This window comes from Drosophila yakuba, chromosome 2L (assembly GCF_016746365.2).
Source record: "Drosophila yakuba strain Tai18E2 chromosome 2L, Prin_Dyak_Tai18E2_2.1, whole genome shotgun sequence".
In the NCBI taxonomy this organism is placed as follows: domain Eukaryota; kingdom Metazoa; phylum Arthropoda; class Insecta; order Diptera; family Drosophilidae; genus Drosophila; species Drosophila yakuba.
Genome location: NC_052527.2, coordinates 15,801,136 through 15,822,924, shown reverse-complemented (window position 1 = coordinate 15,822,924; position 21,789 = coordinate 15,801,136). Strand labels below are relative to the sequence as shown.

General features: G+C 43.2%; 3 protein-coding genes, 2 long non-coding RNA genes and 2 other non-coding genes across 9 annotated transcripts; 4 read left to right on the top strand and 3 right to left on the bottom strand.

The window, feature by feature from the left end:
* Nucleotides 1-634: 634 nt before the first annotated feature.
* On the bottom strand, nucleotides 635-2,846 carry LOC120320799. Its single transcript, XR_005560361.1, has 3 exons — nucleotides 2,618-2,846; nucleotides 1,043-2,560; nucleotides 635-974 (listed from the first exon to the last, which is right to left on the bottom strand). It is a non-coding gene; the product is annotated as an uncharacterized LOC120320799 (long non-coding RNA).
* A 327-nt stretch (nucleotides 2,847-3,173) lies between these two features.
* LOC120320730 lies at nucleotides 3,174-4,637 on the top strand. The gene is made up of 2 exons (XR_005560261.2): nucleotides 3,174-3,868; nucleotides 4,028-4,637. It is a non-coding gene; the product is annotated as an uncharacterized LOC120320730 (long non-coding RNA).
* Nucleotides 4,638-11,803: 7,166 nt separating this feature from the next.
* On the top strand, nucleotides 11,804-12,795 carry LOC6528382. Its single transcript, XM_002089393.4, has 2 exons — nucleotides 11,804-12,646; nucleotides 12,704-12,795. Exons 1-2 carry the CDS (start codon nucleotides 11,952-11,954, stop codon nucleotides 12,777-12,779), a joined length of 771 nt encoding a protein of 256 aa, XP_002089429.2. The 5' UTR covers nucleotides 11,804-11,951; the 3' UTR covers nucleotides 12,780-12,795.
* A 2,068-nt stretch (nucleotides 12,796-14,863) lies between these two features.
* Nucleotides 14,864-14,937, top strand: Trnat-agu. The gene has a single exon. It is a non-coding gene; the product is annotated as a tRNA-Thr (tRNA).
* Nucleotides 14,938-15,458: 521 nt separating this feature from the next.
* On the bottom strand, nucleotides 15,459-19,013 carry LOC6528379 (dynein light chain Tctex-type protein 2B). Of its 3 annotated transcripts, none has more exons than XM_039371668.1 (3): nucleotides 18,900-19,013; nucleotides 16,000-16,329; nucleotides 15,459-15,928 (listed from the first exon to the last, which is right to left on the bottom strand). In XM_039371668.1, the coding sequence occupies exons 1-3, from the start codon at nucleotides 18,914-18,916 to the stop codon at nucleotides 15,763-15,765; spliced, it is 513 nt and encodes a 170-aa protein (XP_039227602.1). In that variant the 5' UTR covers nucleotides 18,917-19,013; the 3' UTR covers nucleotides 15,459-15,762. The 3 variants fall into 3 exon arrangements, with proteins under 3 accessions (XP_039227602.1, XP_039227599.1, XP_039227600.1); XM_039371665.2 differs by lacking the exon at nucleotides 18,900-19,013 and adding an exon at nucleotides 16,774-17,136; XM_039371666.1 differs by lacking the exon at nucleotides 18,900-19,013 and adding an exon at nucleotides 16,800-16,951.
* Nucleotides 15,551-15,624, top strand: Trnat-agu. The gene has a single exon. It is a non-coding gene; the product is annotated as a tRNA-Thr (tRNA).
* A 626-nt stretch (nucleotides 19,014-19,639) lies between the features above and the next one.
* LOC6528378 (protein late bloomer) lies at nucleotides 19,640-21,276 on the bottom strand. Its single transcript, XM_002089391.4, has 5 exons — nucleotides 21,129-21,276; nucleotides 20,449-20,616; nucleotides 20,232-20,384; nucleotides 19,881-20,063; nucleotides 19,640-19,824 (listed from the first exon to the last, which is right to left on the bottom strand). The coding sequence occupies exons 1-5, from the start codon at nucleotides 21,186-21,188 to the stop codon at nucleotides 19,753-19,755; spliced, it is 636 nt and encodes a 211-aa protein (XP_002089427.1). The 5' UTR covers nucleotides 21,189-21,276; the 3' UTR covers nucleotides 19,640-19,752.
* Nucleotides 21,277-21,789: the final 513 nt, after the last annotated feature.

Below are 21,789 nucleotides of genomic sequence, written 5' to 3'. Positions count from 1 at the left end.
AGTGCCAGTTTTTTTGCAGCTTTGCTCGGCTAGAATGCGATATCGCCTCGTGGGCATATAGTTTAATGAGAGCAGGTTGCCCACGACCAGGGTTGCCAGATGGGACGCAATATATCCTTATTTCCTTATCGCCAGCTGCACATCCTCCGTCTGACTTTAGTTTTGTTTTTATAAAAAGATAATAATTCAATTCCTAGTCAACATTTCAAAGATTTTGTCCTTTTTTTCAATGATTTTTAATCTCGAATACATGATAACTAAAGCCTAAGTAGTTGTCCCTGAATTTTAAAACTGATTACATTCCAATCACACTGAAGATTCAAATGAACAAAATGAAGTATATTTCGGGTATTATTTCTATAATATTCCTTTACGGAATTACGTTTTAAATAAAATAAATTAATTAAAATTTAATAAACAATTAAATAAATGCAATAAATTTAAATCACTTCTTGCTAACAGAACTAGGCATAAAAATAAGCCTTCTGTAAAAGTTAGAGACCAATATTGAACAGTTTATTCTACAATAGCCAAGTCGGACACTTTTATATTTACAAATGAAATATTCAGATTCAGCACCATCTCCACGTTTCTATTTATTTTAGTGGCTGCAGAAGCAATTCGCGGGCAGAAAGAAAATAATCAGAAAACCAATCACTATTTTATGTGAATAGTTACTAAATTTCGACATCCCAGCTTTGGAAACAACTGAAGAGAACATTGAGATGCATGGTTAGATCCTGTTCGTCATCATCAGATCGTCGTTTTGGCCTTGGGGAATTCAGTGGGCAGTTTCAGTTTGCGTTACCTTTTCTGAGTGCGCCTGGAGGGCCTGGCGAAGTGTCCGAGTCTTCCTGCCGGGTAAATTAATTGATTCCCAAACACCTTTTATGCCATTGGCTGCTCGATGAGAGTGTTAATCGCTGTTGCAGCCACAAAACAAGCGGCAAGTTGGGCAATTGTTGCTGCTGCCGCTGTTAATGGTGATGCAATGTGATTAAGCCATAATAATAAAGCGCCGTTGCTTTCTAATTTAACTTACCATCGGGTGGCACTTTCAGGAGAGGAGGCCCCATGATGTGGAAGGATGGGCAAGTGCCACTGCAAACTGGATCATCGTTCGACTAGCTGTACGACCAGTGCACTAACGGTTTCGCCTGCGGACAGCGATCTTGGCGACAAGCCATCACAATCTACAGGTCTGGATCCCCTGCTCCCGACGCCGTGATGGACACCAGTCGAAGGCCCTGATATCTCCTTGGAACCGGTTGGGAAGTTCGATTGTTAATTGCCATGATTAGCATAAGTGCTTTTGGGCCAGGCCCACAACATTAGCTGAAACATGAGCATTAACATTCCCATCTCGGCCAGCGGCAACGTGCATCTGGCCAAATACCTGGCGACTGCAATTGAAATTGCTTTCTAATTTTACAAGCTTCTTTGGAGCACAATGTTTTTGGCCATTTATGGCGTCCGGCTCATTAGCCGGCACAATGTTAATGGCCGATCCTTGGGTGGCCAGGTGCTTGGCTTCCAGCATGTCGCAAATTGCTGTTGCTTTTGCTTGGCTTCGGCTTGGGCTTGGGTCCAGCCTAAGCTCCAGCTTAAGTGCTCCAGAAGAAATCAACTCGCGCACTTCCGGCTGGCCAAAACTAAGAATTTTCCCACAAATGGCTTAAAAACAAGTTAAGAGCGGCGAGGAGTGTGGGGAACGGAATTCGTCACGTTTTTGCGCAACCTGTTGAATTTTCATTTCTTTTATCGCACATTAAATTTACAAAAATAGTTTTAACACCTTTTAGCCATTCAGCGTCCGTGGATGAGGCAGTGGATGAGAGGCAGTGGTTGTGGCAAGGTGCCTTGATTTATCCTTGCTCCATGCTCGCTCCCAACATGATCTTTTGCTGTAGACATGACCAAGGAAAGGCAACGACCACAACAGCGACATGATTCGTACATAATCCAGCCATTATTTCTGCCCTCGGTTCGCTGTGGCTCGTTGCTGTCGACTTATCGCAAAAATTGCGTCAAGATGTTTTAATGCCAACTCAACTCGGGCCAGAATGTCCAACTAAAGGAGCCAAAGGAGCGCAGGCAACGTCATGCCATGTGAAGCGGGGAGGCATGGTTACGGTTGTTGATGTGGATGGGCTTGGGATGCCCGGTCCAACATCCTTTTTAATTTAAAACATTATCGTAAATTCTCTGGCAATTATGCGCTTGTTCAAATGCCTCACATTTACATTTGCATTGTCCGCAGCGTCACAACACATGTATGTAAGTGAGTACTTTGTGGATACTACTCGTATATACCCCTTTTTACCTTTTTACCAACTGAGCTAATGCTAATGAATTGGCGGGGAGACTGGGAGAGTGGAAGACTGAAAGACTGGGACCCTGAAGCTTTGTGGCGTGTTGCCAACAGATTAGCGTACATTTTTGCCAACTTAGCAGCTTGGCAGCCCGGCACCACCTGAAGGCCAAAGTCAAGTTGAATTTGGCCAAATAGATGGGGCATATCTTATCGCTCTGTTGTCTGCCTGTCGACACGTCGTTCCTCCTGCCAGTAGATATCACAATTGCCAATGTATTTAGCCTTTTCCCTCTTACCTCTTACCTGCTTAAGTGCGTGGCTCTCTGCAGTAAGTCACGGGATTTGGGCCCGGTCCAGAGGCACTCTTTAACATAAATCGATTCGATTGCTACAACTTCGCGAAGTTAAATAAGAGGAGTGGAAAACACGGGAATCCAATCAGTTGGAGGAATAACCTTGGCTCAGGACTGGCATCCTATAACCACTCAAATAGATCAGCAATCGCCGGCCGACCGCTCTCATGTGTATCGTATATGCAAATCTGCCAGCAGTTTGACACAGGAATTTAGTTAAACTCATCGGCTTTGTTCCGAGTATCGCATTCATTGTTGTAAGCATATCAATAATAGCGTATCTGATCTAACAATGCAGTTGTTGGGCAACAGCAAACATGAGCTTCCTGTCCGAAACAAAGATGTAATGATAAGCTGATAAAGTAAACAATGCAATTAACAGGGTTTGATACACATATGTATGAGCCTCACAAACATAGAAACACAAATGCATCACTTAAATTTCAATTACCAAAATAAGCTTTAAAACACCATTTGCCTAATATGCAAAACTAAGGTAATGAACATATTTATAATCATAAGTTTATTTAGTTTATTTATTTCATGGAAACACTTTGCTGGAGATTACAAAAGTTATTAAATTCATTTGTAAAATGATTATTATTCCTCCAGCAATTCAAAGTAGGGGTTAAATTGAATTCTACATCAGTGTGGATTTAATGAGTTGTCGACTGTTCTGAATGAGCATAAAAAATGGAGTACATTTGTGGGGGCTTAGGGCCATTTTATTTTATTTTAACTCTTACGTTCCTCGAATCTAATTTGCATAGCTAAAGCAATTAGAAACGCCATCCAGCTGAGCAAGCAGAAAGTTGCGATAAACTTTCTCACTCTCGGATGCAATCGACAAGGACTCCCGTCGGATGCAGTTGGTTTGTTTTCAGTCGGGACTTTCGAGTCGGGACTTCTGTGCATATTTAAGCAGCTGCGAAGGACAACTTTCGTTCTAAAACTGTCAACGCAGACACGCCTACGCTTTTTTTAACGGGGTGAAAAAAAGCGGCGGAATAAGAATCGCAATAAAATAAATTGTTTCAATGCACGCCGAAGTAATCCGCTTTACGGTCGCCCACTCCTTGCGGTTTAAGATTTATGCACTGCTAAGACCCGATTTCGACTCTCTTCCCTGCCACTTTCCTTATCTCGCAGATTGTTTCTTTCCTTTTTTCCAACCTGAGTTGGGGAAAGGAAAGTGAAAGGGGTAAGTTGGGGGTAGCCCCATAAATTAGCCCAGTGGAATGCGGCTATCCTGCTGCTCCGTGGCACTTAAATACAGTTAATCCCGCATTGCTGGCAAACAAAGTTTGCCAATTTGAGCATCTTACTTTCGAATCCCTTTTTTCCTTTCATTTTATTTCAGGGGCCAAGATGGAAAATTTTCAATTAAAGTGTTGAAAATTTAAAGTCTCGCCGGATTAGAACGCACGCGTGTTGAACACATGACAAATTAGCTTCCTAATGAGCCGAGACATAAATCCAAACGTGCCACGCCCCTCGCCGCGTAAAGAATGCCCCGCCCACAAGTTGACACGTGTACCTGCCTTTCTGCCCGACATTGGAACAACACGGAACGCGACGAGGCAATAGGACTTCATTACAGGAACACGATGCCAAATCCTTGGCTGAATGGAAGGACATGTAGCAGTGGAAGGGGAAGTGGGTGGCTGTGCTCCTCTATTGAAATTAACTGTTGATACAAAGGCTTCGTTTGAGTCGGCGGCAAACGCCATTGGTTAATTAATGGGTAATGGGCTACTGCAGGAGCGTCCAATTAGTACTGCTTTTCTAGCATCTAAGAGCTTTTTACTCACAGCTGGGACTTACATTTTCCCTTTGATTTGGGCTTACTAGAGATTTCAGCAATCGCTTGTTACGCAACAAAACGTTTGTAAGCCCACTGTATTCCAGGAGCCAATTAACATACGAAGGTTGGTGTCTGCCCCTCAGCTCTGCAGCAAATTCAAAGAAAGTGAATTCATTATAAGCAAAACCTGAGTATAAACACAGATTAACAATAATTAAAAATAAACTAACCTCTTAAAAAAATTGTGTTTTTTTTGCAAAAGTCTTAATTGAAATGTGTTAGAGGTGCTTTCTATAATTTTTAATCGCAAGTAAAATAGCATTTGCTACGATTAAATGAAGGCTCCAGGCAGCTACTAAATATCCGATGAATACTTGATGAAATTTTTAGTGGTTTCAGGTTATTGCGCTGATGCTCATTAATCCGTTCAACTTTACCTATTGCCCATTTCCATAACTCACAATTTAAGAGCACTTACAAACACTTCAAGCTCCCGCACCCACTGACGCATTAACTTCCTGGCCAGCGGATATATTCGAAGCCACTCATATTTATTTGCGCTCAGCCCGAAAATGCCGAGCATCTGTTATAAATAATAAAGAAGATGTCCGTATATGTACATTTAAATGCTCATAAATTTGGACGCGGCTTTGCGTCCGGGTTATTAAACTGTAGTAAAAGGGCCGCTCAGCCACTTGGCAGTGATTTCTCCACTGCCTACTTTCCGGGGACTCTTTACTCCACTCCACTCCATTCCACTCCTCTCCACTTCACTTCACTCCAGTCAAAGTCAAAGTCGAAGCTCATGGCTGGCAGTAAAGGCCTGGCATTCGAACCATTATTAGCATAATAAAAACACAAGCACACACACATGATGACGATGGGTCTGAGCCAGGAGGGGATTGGGACTGGGATGGCGATTGTCTAAGAGGGGGCTAAATTGCAGGTTGGCCGGAGTCAAAGGCAAACTGGCCAGCCCCGGCCTGGACAATATAATTTTATGGTCACATTTTTATTGTGCCAAAGAGTCGTCTTAGGCATCATCATTGCCGTCATCTTCATGGCCATCACCACCATCTCGCTGGCGAGTTGGCCAGGCGTTGAAAGCCTTGCCGGCATAAAATTTAAATGTTATGGCCCCTGAGTTCCCCCGCCTTACACGTGTATCCATAAATGCAATAACAAATTTTTGTTGAGGGGTGGAATGCAGATGAACTCATGGCAACCCCGCACTCGGACCGCAAATTGCACATGCTCCACCTGGGAGGAGTCGCAGGTGCCAACGGTGGCCAGTCGCCTGTCTGCGAATGTTTTAATTAAATATTCCATTTGCCTAAAACAGAAAACCAGAAAACCGGAAACGCGCGCAGTTAGTTTCCGGTGCGCTTTTTCCCTGCCAACCCCCATTTTTTGCCACCCACTTTACGAAATAAATTCCGCAGAGTTCAGTGGTCAGCACACGTTTGCATTAGGGATTAGGAAGCCACCGGACACCACTTGCCCACTAGGAAAGGAGTGCTTCCTAATGATGACGCCAGTGCAGCCGAGTTAAAGCCTTAAACTTTAATCTCAAGTTTGCCGATTTTATTTGCAGTTAGTTTCAATTAGCCGTAAAATAACATTTGTGCGGTCGGCGGAAAATGTAAATGTAAATACAATTTAATGGTCGGCAAGCCAATAATGAGCCGCAGAACATTTCGCAGCTGAATAAATAATTACCGCATTAATTGGCATTTATTTAATGTAATCCCTTAATTTAATGTACGCCATGTGGGGCCTGGTTATGTTGCCGAAAAATACTTGTCAAATCAAAAATTGAGCAATGAGTGCGTTTAAGCGGAAAGCTCTGACTATGGTAAATTAATTTTGTAAATATTTTGCATAAATTGTTGGCATGCATTTGGCAGAAAAGTTACTATACATATTTTATTGTAATCTCTGGCATGCCAAACCAAATTTGGCAGCAAAACTTTCAAACCTAATTACATTGCTTATTGTACACAATTATTGTGCTCACGCACAATAAATGCAAAACAAATCCTATTACCTTACGAAGTCATTAAAATTCAATAAAATCAAACATAAATTACGTACGATTCCAATTTTGGGAAAAACTGTCCCAACGTGACACATAATTCTCTTTGGACCGCCGGCAACCACAGCGAAGTACAGAAAATGCGTTTTAATGAAATATGTCAAGAGGAAAAGCAGAAAAGAAAACTTTTACAACCCACCCCGCTGCCAACGGAAGCGGAAGTAATGCCGATGGGCAAATGGGCAAATGGGCACGGGCAGGAAAAATGAACAAGGCGCCGACACATAATAATGCCATCATCATCATCATCGTCATCGGTCCCAAACAGAGGAGCTCGAAAATCGACGGCAGTGGGGGCCATCGACAATGGGGGAAATTGGTAAAGCCGGGAGCAACAAATGACGAAAGATGTTTCGAATGAACAACCAGCCGGAGACGCATGCAAATACGGAGCAGGCAAATAAATTAGATCCGGGCAGGAGACGCAGGACAATGCCCGCGGACACGCGCAGGATTACCCCATCCTCCCACGATAGCAACACCACACTCGACCCGCATTCCTTTGAATTGGATCAACAATGATTTCGCCCCGGTTCGTTGGCCATTTTGCGAAAAGGAGGGTCGCTGTAAGGTCAAATGTCAATAAGTTAAGTGGGCGCCCAGAGCTGGGAGACTTTTGCTCAATAAATATTATTAAAACATATTTCCCGTGCTATCGGGTGATAAATGCGCCAAACTTTTCCCGGCTCCAAATGGATCTTTGGCTTAAAGCTCTCGGCGGGCGGCAGCAGTTGCTGATATAAATCCAATTTAGTAGATCCCATAAAATGTAGGAGTAATGCCGCACACCCATAGCACACCCATAGCACACCCGCACACCCACTCTCCGAGTCCACAACTATTTGCATGATAAAAATCTTTCATCAAGCGCCAGCAGAAACAATCTCAGCCCCAGCTCAGACCTGCGACTCAACTTCTTCTGCATAATTCGACGATTGCCGGCGGTGCGGGGTCCTCGCCCCTGGCCTTTTGTGTGGTAAACACCTAAAGTAGTAAACTGGGATTTAAGCATCCCGCCAACCAAACCCACCCCCGCCCCACACACGCACACTCACCTACGTGTCTATAAAAATTTTACGTTCCTGGCATCGGCAAGGACAAAAACTTTTGCCACTCAAGAGCAGGAGCAGCAGCAGCAGCAGCAGCGCCAGGAGCTCCAGATTGGGTGTTGGTTGAACGGAAACGTCCTTATGCAGGATATTCCATTTATTGCCGTGCGAGCGGCACGGGAAATTGGGTAGTCCTAGCCGGAATACATACATAAATTCAGCCTTATGTGCTGCTGCTGCCAGGACGCCTGTATTCGGGCTGCCAGGATGCCAGGATGCCAGGATGCTGGCAGGACCCAATAGGGACATTATGTCGTGCGCCGGAATCTATAGAATATGTAAAACGCTCTCGCAAAAAAGATTAAAAAATTTTGCAATTTTAATATCCGTCCAAGAAGGAAGAAGAATCTGAGCACAATTCCCAGACAAAGTCGCTGGGCAAACAAACAAAAATTTCAAAAGTTCTTTTTAAACAAAAGCACTGAAAAAGGATATAACATTTGGGGGAAGCTATACATTGTTTGTTTATCTATGCATGCCCCGTAATTGTTTTGCCAGAAAGTTTTATAAGCCTCAGCTGGGATACAAATATAGTATAAAGAGGAAAACTACTTTCGACCAACTGTTTTAAATTAGATGGAAAAGTGTCCGGCAAGCAAACGGGTTGAGCAGAAGTGATTGGTAACTTTGAACTGAATAGAGGTTGCACACTAAAGTCCAAGGAAAAGTCCTTTCAAGGATGTATACCATGCTGACCCCCAAAAATTTGTGTTTGAACTTCGCTTCCGTTCAATGAATCAACTTTTTCGCCCGCAAACTTTTCCTTTTTAACTGCAGGATTTTCATTTCTTTCAAGGTTTTTGACCATTACGGCACGACGGGTTGTCCTGCCCGCAAAGCCTCTTAGAGCCATGAATTCCATAGCCCACAATGCTCCTTATTAGGCAGTCCGCGTTCACCTTTTGAAACTTCCGCCTTGTCTACGAGAAGGTTGCCTAGCGCCCGAAAAACCAGGAGTGGAGGAAAGGTCGACTATCTGATACCTACTACAAAGATATTGACCTCATAAAATATACAAATTGTCTTTTTTTAATTGGTTAAGGGAAAACGATACCTCCTAACTGGTAGACCACCTGAAATGGAGTAGACTATGCCATAGCTAATCGATGAGTCCACAAACCGAGCATACTCCCGTTCATTACCCATACTGGGTATGAGAATGGGGCACCGCACAAAGGACTCCCCGAACTGTTTCCAGGGCCTGGCATTTAAGATAAATGATCGCCTGCCAACAATGCACAAAGAGTCACAAAAAGTTTGGTCACGTTTGTGCTATTTGGCGGCCAAGGCATATGCTGGGCTTCCTCGGATTGCCGGATTCTGGGATCCAGGGGGTGGCTCCCCAGCTTGCATCCACCTTGGCGCAATTTTAATATGTTTATGTGGGGGTGGCCAGGGGCTTAAAATTCAAGACACATGCTGCAGCTTAAACGTTTTAGAAATCTATTTTTCAAAGAAACACATGACAGCTGGGAAGGCGGGCCATGCGGATGGCATGTGTGCGTGCGAATTGCATTTAATTGAATCGTCTGAGCAGCAGGTGAAAGTATTCTTAAGTATTTCCGTGCAGCAAGAAAATTGCGGAGAAGCTGGAGACCAGCCTCAGACTGTAGCTTGAAATTAAGTTGAGACCCAAACAGATGGTAAGACTAGCTATAAAAAATCAAATCGGAAGGCCAATAGGCAGTTTCAGTTATAGGTCTCCCAAGCCTTTGCATATACTCCCATATAAATTTATAGACTTAAATACATATTTTCAAAGTTCTCCCCGAAACAAACTTAATCATTTAATAATGTATCGAACTTCTTATGTTAAGTTATCTCTGACAAAACTACATGCATACGAAACGATGTTGATTTTTATAAATTGTTACCATTTGTTATATAGAATAAAATTATAACACTATTACATTTTTTTAATAAGAGAAGAGAACTATTTGGAGTGTGACTAAACTTTTGGTTTTTGATTTGATTTTCATTCCCGCTAGTTTCAGATTGCTCCCAAATTGAAAGTTTTACGCAAGAGTACTAGCATTGAAAAAAATGAACCCTGTTTAAATTTCAGTTTGGCACATCCCCTTGCAACCGCTTCCCATTTCCGAGTCCGCCACTGCAGTAAATCGGTGCCACATATGGCAACTTTACAAGTGGCTCGCGTCGCCGTCTGCGCGCACAATTCAAATAGAAATCAAAGTGGGCGTTCATGAGTTAAACACTCGAGGAGGCACGAGGCAAAAGGACCAAGGACCAAGGACCCGGTACCATGGAAAAGGAGCCAGCGGAGTGACAAAGTCGCTGAAGCCCAGCGAGCTGAAGGCGGGCACTTGTGGTTTACGACCTGGTTGGCAGGATACGTTTTCTGGTGGCAGGAATAAAATCACATATGGATGCCTGGATGCCTGGGCGGGATGGGAGTAGGAATACCCTGAAATGGTGGTGCCATTTCTTTTCCGCTGCGGATGCTGTTGGGAAAATTTATTATTCTCGTCTAGATGAGTTCATTATGCGAACAGCAGTTGCCTGCCAGGCGCTCTGCCTTTGAATGCCGAATGCGAAAACAATTTAATTTTATTGTTTTCCACATAAATTCGCTCCGAATTATGCATTGTGTAAAAAACATCATATGAATCTGAGTGGCACCCGCACACACATGCGATGGCACTGAATGCTGGCCATATAATTGAGTCACGTTTGCCCAGGGATTAGGTTTGTTGTCTTCTCCACTCGGGGGTTCCAAAATATTCAGATTTATGCCGCGATTGGAAACTTATTGGAAATTGCCATCCTGTGATTTATGGAAGCGACAAGCGCACATGCATAGTAAACTTTTCAAGCAGAGGGATTGGATTAGAAAGCGGAAAACCCTAAGCCACGTCCACATCACAGTTGCTAGGAAAATCTCGTGGACTTTTGGAGCTCAAACCCAAGCTCATTGCTTCAGCGCTTTTCATTTCATCTTTCTAAATGCAGACTTTAAGAGCTGGTGGAGTTTCTTTAAATAAAATAAACTGATTTCAAAAAAATACATGTCTTTTAATCACCTTATCTAATTAACATACAAACCTCCTAAATTAGAGTTCAGCTTTAAGAGCTGTACATCTTATTTGCCAAATTTTAACTAAAGCCCCCATTAAGACCGCAAATAAACCTATTTCTAAAATGATATAACAACGCCAAGAGCCGTATGCATGGCTACGTGATAATAATGCCAATAGGACTGGCAGCCCCCAATCCAGATCCAGATCCACCAGCAATGTGGAGCACACGGAGGCTCGATTCCCGAGGACATGGCAGGATTGGATATGGATAGCAAGAAAAATCCAAATTCGTGTTGGCATTCAAGTTCAATGGCTGGCAGAGCGAACGAAATTAAATTCATCTGTATCAGTTCCAGCGCCCCAAGGATCAAGGAGAGACATTCCGGAGGACGGAGCTGGAACAGCTGCAGCAGGAGATAAACACATGTTCGGACAAATTCATCTGGCATGTCACAATGCGCAACGGTATGCAGAAACATCCCAGAGGGTAGGACATTGTTATGGAACAGCCCAAACAAACTCTGGCATCCTAGTTTCTGGCCCGGGTGCAGATTGCACGTGACAGGACTCGACGAAAAGTGAAACTTGGCAAACATTTTGTTGAAACACTTTGGGGCCGGGCGGAGAAACTTCATCCCCCGGCTCACTGGCTCCCTGGCTCCAAAATACCCCTCGCTGGAGCAATAAGTGTCATTAATCAAATGCCGCCCAATAATTTCCAACCCTTTGTGCGGCGGCAGTTTCTGAAATATGAACTTTTCGCTGTGATGAATGCCGGCAGTCATTAATAAATTAGGGGTTAAAATGCCATAACAACGGCGAGGGATGCGGGATAGCGTTTTGGCAGCCGCTGAAAAGTTGTTTATTTAATTGAAAGTGAAACGAGGGGCTAACAGATTCGCTTAACTCAATTAAATTGGGAGCAAGGGAACAGGAAGTGAAATCAGTTAAACTTTGATTTAACGATCCAAACACTCGCTGTCATGCCCATATCATATCAAGCGAAACTAAAATTAATTTAGGAGAACGTGGTTTCTATGCCATAGAAAGCCAATAAAAACTAAAATTTACTACGTCAACATTTAGGCATTCAAATGTCAAAGCTGAAACAGACTTGGCTACTTTTTACTTTATTCTCATCTGGGCCTCACCCTGATGACTTTACTTCACTAATATTTCTCACGAAACACAAATCCTAGAAGCCATCGTATTCAAATCACTATTGGTATCAAATCACCATGTCAACATGGAATAAAGCCCAATGTCGAGCACCGGGTATCGTCAAATTGGATGAGCAGGAGGAGAGCGACCTGCTGACCAGCGGCAGAGATCCCAGCGATCCAGAGGAGGAGACCGATCTGGATACCGCCTACGATGAGCTGGAGGAGATGAAGCAGCGCCTTATCGAACTGCGTAACAAGATAATAATCGCAAATCCAGATGTATGCCAGGATCTGAAAGTTCGGGAGCTCTGGCCCACAGAGGGCGGAGAACTGCAGGAATTGCGTCACCAGAAGTGCCAGCTATTTTGCCGACTTCGAGAGGTAACCCAACACCTGGAGGATTCGCAAAACGAGCTCAAGGAACTTGAGGCTTGCTGCTGCCAGCTGCAATCCCGCCTCCATCAGGCAAATCGGCAGATTAACAGCTTCGAAGATTTCAAACTTAAGGTCATCCACCAATTCGGGCTGTGCATTGAGCGTTGGGAGCACCAGAAGACCCACAAGATGGACTGCGCCACCTACCGCAGGGAAATGGAGGCCCACGTTCATCACGCGGACAACTCGCGAAAGAGCGTGGTGTCCCACACGTGCCACAAGTCCTTCCGACGCCGCATCCGCATCGAGCTCCTGCTGCTCCGTGTTTTCCTGCACAATCTCTTCGAGACGATGGTGAGCGACTTTAAGTTCTTTAGCCGCCACATGAGCATTAAGTGGGTAACCTGCACCTCTCGCATCAGTATAATGCTATAGTACTCACTCTGTTTCAGCTTCTCTATTGGATCTGTCCACATCACATCCCCCAAAGTTTCAGAAACTCCACTCGACCAGGAGGGTCACAAATAAAAGCTGCAACAATTAATGCTTTAATATACATTTTATTTGCGCGGGCCCGCTGTTTATAATGGCCTGGGAAATGTCGCCCAATTAAGGTTATTGAGGTTCCGCGAACCTAATTGCTCTTTTGTGGCCAATAATAATTACAAAATTTCAACTCGAACGCGAACCGCCACGGCCATCATTAAAGCCAGGCTATCACAGACTTTCCGGTTGCCTAATCCGACTTTCGACGTCAGCCAAATGTGCTGGCATTCCCACCAGGATAAGATGGCTAAATACGAAACGGCATCAGATAAAAACAAAAGCAGATTTGTCTTTCCCCACCACACACTGAAACAGAACGGAGCTAAGCTGACTGCCTCGGGCTGAAGGCCAGAAGCCAAGCCTGAAATCCTTATCCTGTTCCAGCTCCAGCTCTTGCTCCATTTCCTATTCCTATCCCAGCTCCATATCCTTTTCGGAGGTTTTCGAAATGCGTAAAAACTCAATTGCTGCGCATTTGACGAGGAGTTTGGCGGAGGGGAATCCTGGAATCCGGCATCGACATGGGTCCCGGGTTGAGTGAGATGCTAGATAACGCCGAAATTGAATGGCGGGGAGGGGTTCCCACTGGCGAAAACGAATTTATTGGAGTCATGTGCTAATGCCAATGCCAAATTGCAAGGTTAGAAGCGCTTAGAGGCTGGCTTCTGTGTCCAACTTTACCACGAACGCAACATACTCTGATAAATAAAACCTTTTTTATGCGCTGAAAAAGTATTAAAAAATTGTATTCTTGAGACCAAATTTTCGTGGCTCTATTTAAAAAACCCCTAAATCATCAAACCTACATATGCCCATACATCTAGCTGCAAGTAATTTAATGTAATGTAAATCCTACCCTCTAAAATAAGATAAGATTTTATCGTAGAATGTGCTGTATTGAATTTATTAATTACTAACGTAAACTTATTATGTTTCCAGGTCATTGTACCAAATATATATATTCATATGTTTAAATATTCTCTATATAATATATACCAACAATCACCGACACACCTACAAGAGTAGTGTACGCAAACAGAGATGGAAACATGCAGATACACGAGTACAGACACTGGCACAGGACAACGACATCGGACTGCTGGCTGTTACAAGGCTAAAACACAGGAAACGCATTAGATACCTTCGCCCGATTCGGAGTGGTAGAGTTTGGGGGAATCTCCTTTATCCCGAGCCCCACCGATGGAGCTGGGCCGACGCGATAAAAATCTGCGTAAAGTGATGCGGCAATTTGATGAGCAACTCAGTTGGACAATTAGTTGCGAGTTGCTGTGCGTGTCTGGCTAAACTGTTGCTGGAAGTTGGGGCACAGATACCTAACTATTTGATTTATTTGGACAATGGCAATCTCCGGATTTATCGGCATTTTTCCCCAAATTTCCACACAATTCCTATTCACATGACCCCCGGTACTTAGACATCGTGGTCTTGCTGCTCCACTGAACTCTTTGACAAGCCCGAGCTGCGGAGAACAAAAAGAAATAGCGGTCGCCGACTTGCTAATAAGCCGATGCCAACCAAAATAGAATGAAAGGAGCTAAGCAGAACAAGCGGGTTGCCCTGGGATGCTGCTTTCCAGCAATTTCAAAGATACATTTCGAGTGCCCAAGTTTGCTCTGCTCTTTGCGAAGAGCAGTGTGTGCGAGCTAACCGCAAAGTACAAATAATTTCCATTTGGCCAAGGCGGCGGCATTTGCATATTTCTCCAGCCCAGCCTCGAAAAGACAAACATGCCCGTCGGCCAGTATTTAAATAGCTGGCAGATACGTCTACTTATAAATACTTTTGTCGTCTTGGCAAACGATACGGCACAAGTTGTAGATAAATATGGCATAGATTACATAACTAGTTCTGCTCTCGGTGCCGCTAGAAACTTTTTCCGCTCGCCCGGAGATGCCACGGATACATATGTATGTATATCGGATATCCCCAGCACAAGCATAAGTATCTGAGTATCTGCTCACATGGCGGACCGTTTATTTATGAAATTGTCCGCAGACTCACATAGCGTAGCTTGAACCTGTCATTCTCACCCAGAAGCTTTCGAGGGCGCCGTGGCTTAGTTGGTTAAAGCGCCTGTCTAGTAAACAGGAGATCGTGAGTTCGAATCTCGCCGGGGCCTAATACCCTTAGAACGTCGAATTTCTGGGGTGTGTTTATTTTTTTAACCCCTAGTGGCCCACAATAGATAACACTGTGTTCCAATTGCAGCAATAATTGAATAAGCAATAATTCAATAAGCATTAAAATAAAATTGTGCTGGCAGGGCAATTCACCACCCTCAACCAAGTACTGTGCGTATGGAAAGCATTATGGAATATATAAGAAATTATTTTATTTTTTTTAATTTCCATTATTTTAACAGTATGTAATTTAGCAATCTAGTCTAAAATAAAGAATCTCCCAATTTAATTTTAAGCCCAATAAAATGGTTTCTGTCTATTCTATTATAAAACTTCAGTATAACAGTTAAGTACTTCTTGTATAACAGTATAAGAAAAAAGCTCTTTCATTACCGTAAACTAGAACTTCAGAATCGGAAGCTTTTCCGAAAGACTTTTTTGCAGACCGTAAAATTTCAAGAACAGCCCATATCTCATACCATCAATTATCTTAGGTTGGAAACAACTGAACAAGCAACAATTTCTAGATTAAATATTTAATATTACCAAAAATTTTCGAAATGGGTAGACGTTATTTTTTAAATTGAGAAGTTCAACGACCATTCTCACAGCGGCGCCGTGGCTTAGTTGGTTAAAGCGCCTGTCTAGTAAACAGGAGATCGTGAGTTCGAATCTCGCCGGGGCCTACAGTGGTGGACAAAGTTGTGTCCAATTTTTTTTAATCATTTCAAATACCTCATAAATTATTTTAGATCAACACCTTGCTTAACCTAAGCGTAATTAACAAGCACCAGGAGAAAGTGAAGTCCTCATTCGTTTTGCGACTAATCCTTATAGACCAGGTAGAGTACCACGATCATAAAGTACGTGGGACGCTCGAAGACCAACTGGGTGAAGTTGTCCCGCTTCTCGTCCATCAGGTGGCACATGCGCTGGTAGACGCCCTGGTTCTGCTTCTCCACAATGGACAGCAGGCAGACGATGCGATGGCTGCGGATGCGATCCAAGGGTATCTTGAGGCTAAGTGATTAGGTGGCAGATGAGGTGGTGCCGCCACTTACCGCCTGTGGTTCAGCTTCTTGACCCGGTCGCGAATCTCGGCCGCCAGCCCCTCGGCCAGCTGCAGTGCCCGCCAAGAGTCGTAATTGCGGCTGAAGCGGTCCCACAGCAGCCGCTCCTCAATGCAATCTTCGATGATCTTCTGGGCACGTTCCATATTAAAGTTGGTGTGAAAGAACTTCCAGTCGTTTTTGGGCTTCTCCTTCCGTGGCTCCCCGCCCTCTCCGCCGGTCGCTTCCCCTTCCGGATTTTGGGCCGCTCGCCTCCTGCTCAGCATCGACTCCGAGAGCAGGGCGTTCATCCGGTTGGTGGTGCGCACCGAGGCGGTTATGCTGCGGATGATAATCGAGGTAATTGATTAGTCCCTTGTTACCAATCATATTTCGATCGAAGTTATAGTCCCGGGTCATACGTACACTCAAAGGAAAAGGGTTGGGGAAATGAAGTTGGCGCTACAGGAACCTAAGATATATCTTTTGGATTCTTAAGCTAAATTTATGGATGATTTAAGATCTCATATTTGGTACACTATTTGGTCCACCACAGGCTTTTCTTATCTTCTTTTTCACAATATGAACAAGGTCACAGATATCAAAGTTACTAAATATCCATAATTGTTTGTGTCTTTCACAACGCCACATGCTCTTCAATTTAAAGTAGTGTTGGGTTCGTGAACTTAGATAACTTCGCGCAACTAGTTTTATTGGATATTTTGTTCTGAGCTGATTTATTAGGTTCACTATACATCTGTCACACAAATGATAATGTTGATGTACCCATCATTTTGCCGGCCGATTCGTACCGCGTTTTCATGGTGGTCCAGGAGGTCATAGTTGTCCTGCAACCAATGGGCTTCCTTTCTCAGAGCTCGGAGCGCTGCCAGCCGGCAGCGGGAAAACAAACACCGAGCGCTGCTATCTGCACACTGACAGGAGCGACATGTCGACATGCCGACACGAGTCCTGCATCGACAAGGCCTCCTGTGAATGCCCCGCAAAGGGGTAGGGAAGGGGAATCCACACGTCGTCAAAAGTTCATTGAAGCTTTGTTGGTTTAGCTCCGCTCTCCAGCCGGACTAGGGATGGCATAGTTTGGTATACTTTCCCTTTAACTATCAAGGGTTATCCCGCAAACGCCTCACGCTGCCATCGCCGACTTCGAGTTGAGCCTCGGCCTTCCGGCTTGCGTGCCGCTTATCATAAATCCACTGGCGGGGCGCTCCAATTGCAATCCGCCGGATGGCGACGGAGACGTGGGTGTCATCGCCACCAGCCACTCGGCAGGATTTACACAGGCTTGGGCCCAGTCAAAGGCAAAGTGTTGCCATATGGATGTGCGGGATGGGCGAATTACCCACGAGGCACGCGATTCCCTCTGAAGTTGATGACTTCTGATCGGCTGCCCTGCGACACCTGGGCGCGGTCGTCGCGGCCAGGTGAGTGTCTTCGTCTTGGGCGCGAACTTTCAAGCACCTTGATTACTTTTATCGCAAAAGTTTCGCTCGGCGGCAGCGTATGCAAACTTCGCGTTGGCGCGGCAAATTCAATCTATCGGCATGCATCTGCAGCCCCATATACCATATACATGTATATGAAGTTATTAAATTGAAATAACTGTCAAGTCACGTACATGGAGCGCGGAGTTGACGACTCCTCATCGCGCCCAAATGGGCGATACAAGTGGCTGGAAAATGAAAATGAAGAGTAACTGAGCATTCCACGGCGCAAAAATTGGGCTAGAACATGTGGCATGCAGTGGGCGTTGTGGCCAAACAACAGCTCCAACGGCTCAGGCCACGAAAATAGGATCAGTTGCTGCGGGTACTGAAAGGAAACTGACTCACTTACTGAAGTCTCCCTTAGAAACTAAAGTTTCTCTTATTTAATAAAATTTAATTTAAAAATATTTAAAAATTCTATTTAGAAAAACCAAGTTCAATAAAAAATTATTTAAAAATTCGTTCTAAGTATTATAAGCAAATGTCAGAAGCACTTCATCACTACTACTCCCTGTTATAGTTAATTCCTTAAACTGAGCCTAAAGATCGGAAACTTGCAAATGAATGAATATCATTTAGTATCAATTATTAAGGCGTACAAAAATTTTTAGCCTCTTGATTTAATAAAAAAAAAAAAAAAAAAAAAAAAGGAAAGGAAAGGAAAAAAGGAATAAATAGTGAGTTTGATTATTTTTACAAATAAATACTTTGAATAATAATATTATTGCATGAGATTATATTTTTAAAACAATTTTAGTAGCTTCACAGTGCACGCAATATCGGTTTAATTGAGAGAAGTTTAATTTAAACGATTAACAAACGGCTAAAAATCTTTTTTTTTACAGGTATTATATATATATGTATATATACATATATATAATAAGCAATAGAACTGAGAGACTTTCCCAGTTAGTGGCAATAATACATAATCTGTCAGATTAATTATGTTATTAGCATCTTCTGAGTAGTATACTTAAGCTAATGATTAACTCCAGATTGAAAATGAAATGTAAGTCTTCAACTGGCTTATTTATCCGCTCGGCTCACACAAATCCCTTTTGGATTAGGCCATAATTTCTGAAGCACGCACTCCTCTAACCGCCAAAACGAGGGGGCAGCACGAATCCCCGACTAGTAACCAGGTTAATAATTTCCAATCACAAAACTTTTCCCGACAAATTTCCATGCCAAATGGATGAGGGATTCGAAACGGAACGACCGAATTTGTGATAGTTTCCGTGTGCGTGGGTGAAAATTAAAGAACAGCTAAGCAAATTAAGCAATTTGTACCGCCGTCTTCCCCGCAAATGGGCGGAAATAGGGGGCGTGGCACCAAGAGCGGCTCGAACTCATTAGCACCTGAGTGCACGCGACCCGCGAAATGTGACTTTGCATAGAACTCACGCTTGCATGCGACTCATGGCAGCGGCGCCTGGAAGTATGCTTCACTTCGCCCAGTCGATGGGGATAGAATTTTCGGCGAAACTGCACGAATGAAACTCACAAATGAAACTGGCTGAGGGCTCCGGCTCCAGGAGCTCGGAAGCATAAAAGCGCAAATGGCATGCAGGTGAAAGGAGAAATGAGAAGAAAGGGTTGAGCTGAGTGCGCCAACAAGGTGTACGGTTTGATGGTGATTGGCTCACGACCCCGAATGTCGTGTGTGCCAAGGGGTTTGGGCCAAAGGGAGCACTCCTGTCACTCGTTAGCTGGCTCGGCTGCGATTTGCTTAGAGTTAGCATGTCTAAGGACAACTCAGCGGCAATTTTCGGGCCGGGAGCCACCGAATGTGTGCCAATGTATTCTAAATTGTGTTTATTTTGAGTAATCTGCAATCCGGCTCAGGCACATCTCGCCTCTACACACCCATAGCTCCATAGCTCCGCCAGACAGTTTGGCAATTAAAATTGTAGGTTGCCAGCTGTCGACGCGTCGCATGCAAACCAAATAGCTTCTAAATACGTAGAAGGCGCGAACGAGATGGATTCTATAGTACACGTAGAGAAAAATCAAACTGTTACGGCCCCATGACAAAAATACCGATTTTGGGAGAAGAATCCACTTGTATTAATTACTGCAAGTACACTTTACGTTGTTATATGCCCCGAATCGAATAGAAATAGAACAGGAAAAATGCATAAGTATTTGTTTTCATTTTACTTAAAATGGTATATTTGAGTTATTAAAAGAGTGAACCGATATGTACATATATACAAGAACTTCTATATCTTATAAATACTATAAGTCATGCGATTGTTCAGTACGCAGAGCGCCGTAGTTCGTTCCTTAAAGACACTCCCATAATAGTGGCGAAAGTGAAGGCACCGATCTTTAAAAACAAAGTACTTCAAGCAAATGAATTGAAAAGCTCAGAGAAAAACGCACCTCAATGACCATCAGCATCCAGCCAACTATCTTAGGACCCTTCAGAAGCTCCTCGTACTGGGTCTCCATTTTGGCCAGGCAACCGTCCTTGTAGGGCGAATCATTTTGGTCATAACAGCTACTGGGAACAGTTATAGAGGCGTCTCCATAGTCCTTTAATTTGTATATGCCACAGCATTGATACTGCAATTAAACATAGATTATATAAAAGTTCTACTTATGGATCATAATATATGTTAGTTATGAAAATGAAATATGCAAATGTAAACCGGAAACTATTAGCCACATAGGTATGTACATATATCCTTATTGACTACACAATATTTTTATAATTAATGCAACTAAACTTACTTGTGTCTGGTACTCGGCCATTGCATCGTAGGTATTTGTCTGCTTGGCAAATGCTTGTTTCAGTTTCGTAATGGAGTCTTCTTCAAAATGCATGCGGAAGACAAAAAGCATGACTATTGAGACGATCAGCATTACCAGCATCGAGGTGGCGTACTTAATCGCGAAAAGGTAATTAGTAAAATAAAATAATAATATAGTTTATTCAGTAAAAACTTACCGCCCAGGTAACACAAATGCTCTCCTTGATGGCCCCATAACAACCATAAAACGAGAGCAAGAACACAATGGACCCAACGGCGATGTACAATCCCAGAATGAGTTGGTCCTTTGGGGCTATTTGATCGATTGCTATTACATTGACCACAATGGTGGCGATACCCAGGACCTGCGAATGACACGTTTAAAATCATTGAGATACTTTTAGACAAGTGCCCATCCTAAAGAAACTCTGACTAATATGCGTGGACTAACTACTCCAATATAATACCATTAATCATTAATCATTCGAACCAAACACATTGGCCCAGATAACATGGACAACCGATCGGTTGACTCACAATGTGGGTTTAATAACTTAGATTGAAGCTTTATTAACACTTTGTAAATATTGTTACCAAACCATTGCCGAAAGAAGATAAAATCTTAACTTTGCCAACAATGTTATCTAATTTTAATTAGCAATCCGAAATCTCAATTTAATGTACGTCTCATAAGTATTTAACTTTTTGTTCTACTTGAAGTAAAATGTTCATCGTAAGGTAAAGTTTGATTGTTATAATGAAACCTCTTAAACTAGTGCGTTCATTCAAGCAGTCTATCCAAGTTGCAGGGTATCACTTTTTATCATAACTTTTCGCGTCAGGCTTAATAAACTTCTTTAGGATCTCCACAACTTACCGCACAAAGAAAATTGAAGAGGAATGCCAGATACCTTATCATCAGCGGTGACCAACCCATGGCGTAAATAAAACTTTTTTCAGTAGTCACTAACTTTTATTTCGATGCTTACTTCTAGACGGCTATTGCTGTACTAAATAGGTGGACAAATACGAGCGTCGATTGGGTTTTGTTTGGGTTTGCCAACAAGTGTGAGAATGCACTGGCAAAAACGGATGCGAATCATTAAATTGTTAGTTTACTTATTTATTTCAATATTTATTTATGGTATTTAGGGAGAATTGATTTCTAGACGGCAACTATCAGTAAACCGATTACCAGCATTTTATAACTGATTTTCTCAGGTGCAATACCTGCCATTGCTCCCAACTGATTAACGCCCAGATTAAGTTGGCTTTCCTCTCTGGGAACACCTCGCTGACCATGAAACCAACCAGACCAAGTGCCCCAAATCGGAAAAGTAAAAATGCTCTCACCCAGAAAGCTATCTTTATTGCACTTCAGACTATTGCTGTTTAGGGTGGACACTCTTCACTGGCAGATAACACTACTAATAATTCATAACTCCCTTTGCAGATGAAAAAGTTAACTAATACCATTGTATACCCGTTAATCGTGCTTTTATACTTTTCCTACGCCGCATGCTAATTTTATCCCCCTG

What these genes read in the sequence shown, in the direction of transcription:
- LOC6528379 (XM_039371665.2), bottom strand. Translation starts at nt 16,946, where the DNA reads ATGTCGACATGTCGCTCCTGTCAGTGTGCAGATAGCAGCGCTCGGTGT. An exon ending in ATCGGCCGGCAAAATGATGG is followed by an intron (nt 16,330 to 16,773) that starts GTACATCAACAT and finishes TATCATCCGCAG; the next exon opens with CATAACCGCCTCGGTGCGCA. An exon ending in AAGAAGCTGAACCACAGGCG is followed by an intron (nt 15,929 to 15,999) that starts GTAAGTGGCGGC and finishes TCGCATCCGCAG; the next exon opens with CCATCGCATCGTCTGCCTGC.
- LOC6528382 (XM_002089393.4), top strand. Translation starts at nt 11,952, where the DNA reads ATGTCAACATGGAATAAAGCCCAATGTCGAGCACCGGGTATCGTCAAA. An exon ending in AGCCGCCACATGAGCATTAA is followed by an intron (nt 12,647 to 12,703) that starts GTGGGTAACCTG and finishes ACTCTGTTTCAG; the next exon opens with CTTCTCTATTGGATCTGTCC.
- LOC6528378 (XM_002089391.4), bottom strand. Translation starts at nt 21,188, where the DNA reads ATGGGTTGGTCACCGCTGATGATAAGGTATCTGGCATTCCTCTTCAAT. An exon ending in GCATTTGTGTTACCTGGGCG is followed by an intron (nt 20,385 to 20,448) that starts GTAAGTTTTTAC and finishes TTCGCGATTAAG; the next exon opens with TACGCCACCTCGATGCTGGT. An exon ending in GGATGCTGATGGTCATTGAG is followed by an intron (nt 19,825 to 19,880) that starts GTGCGTTTTTCT and finishes TTGTTTTTAAAG; the next exon opens with ATCGGTGCCTTCACTTTCGC.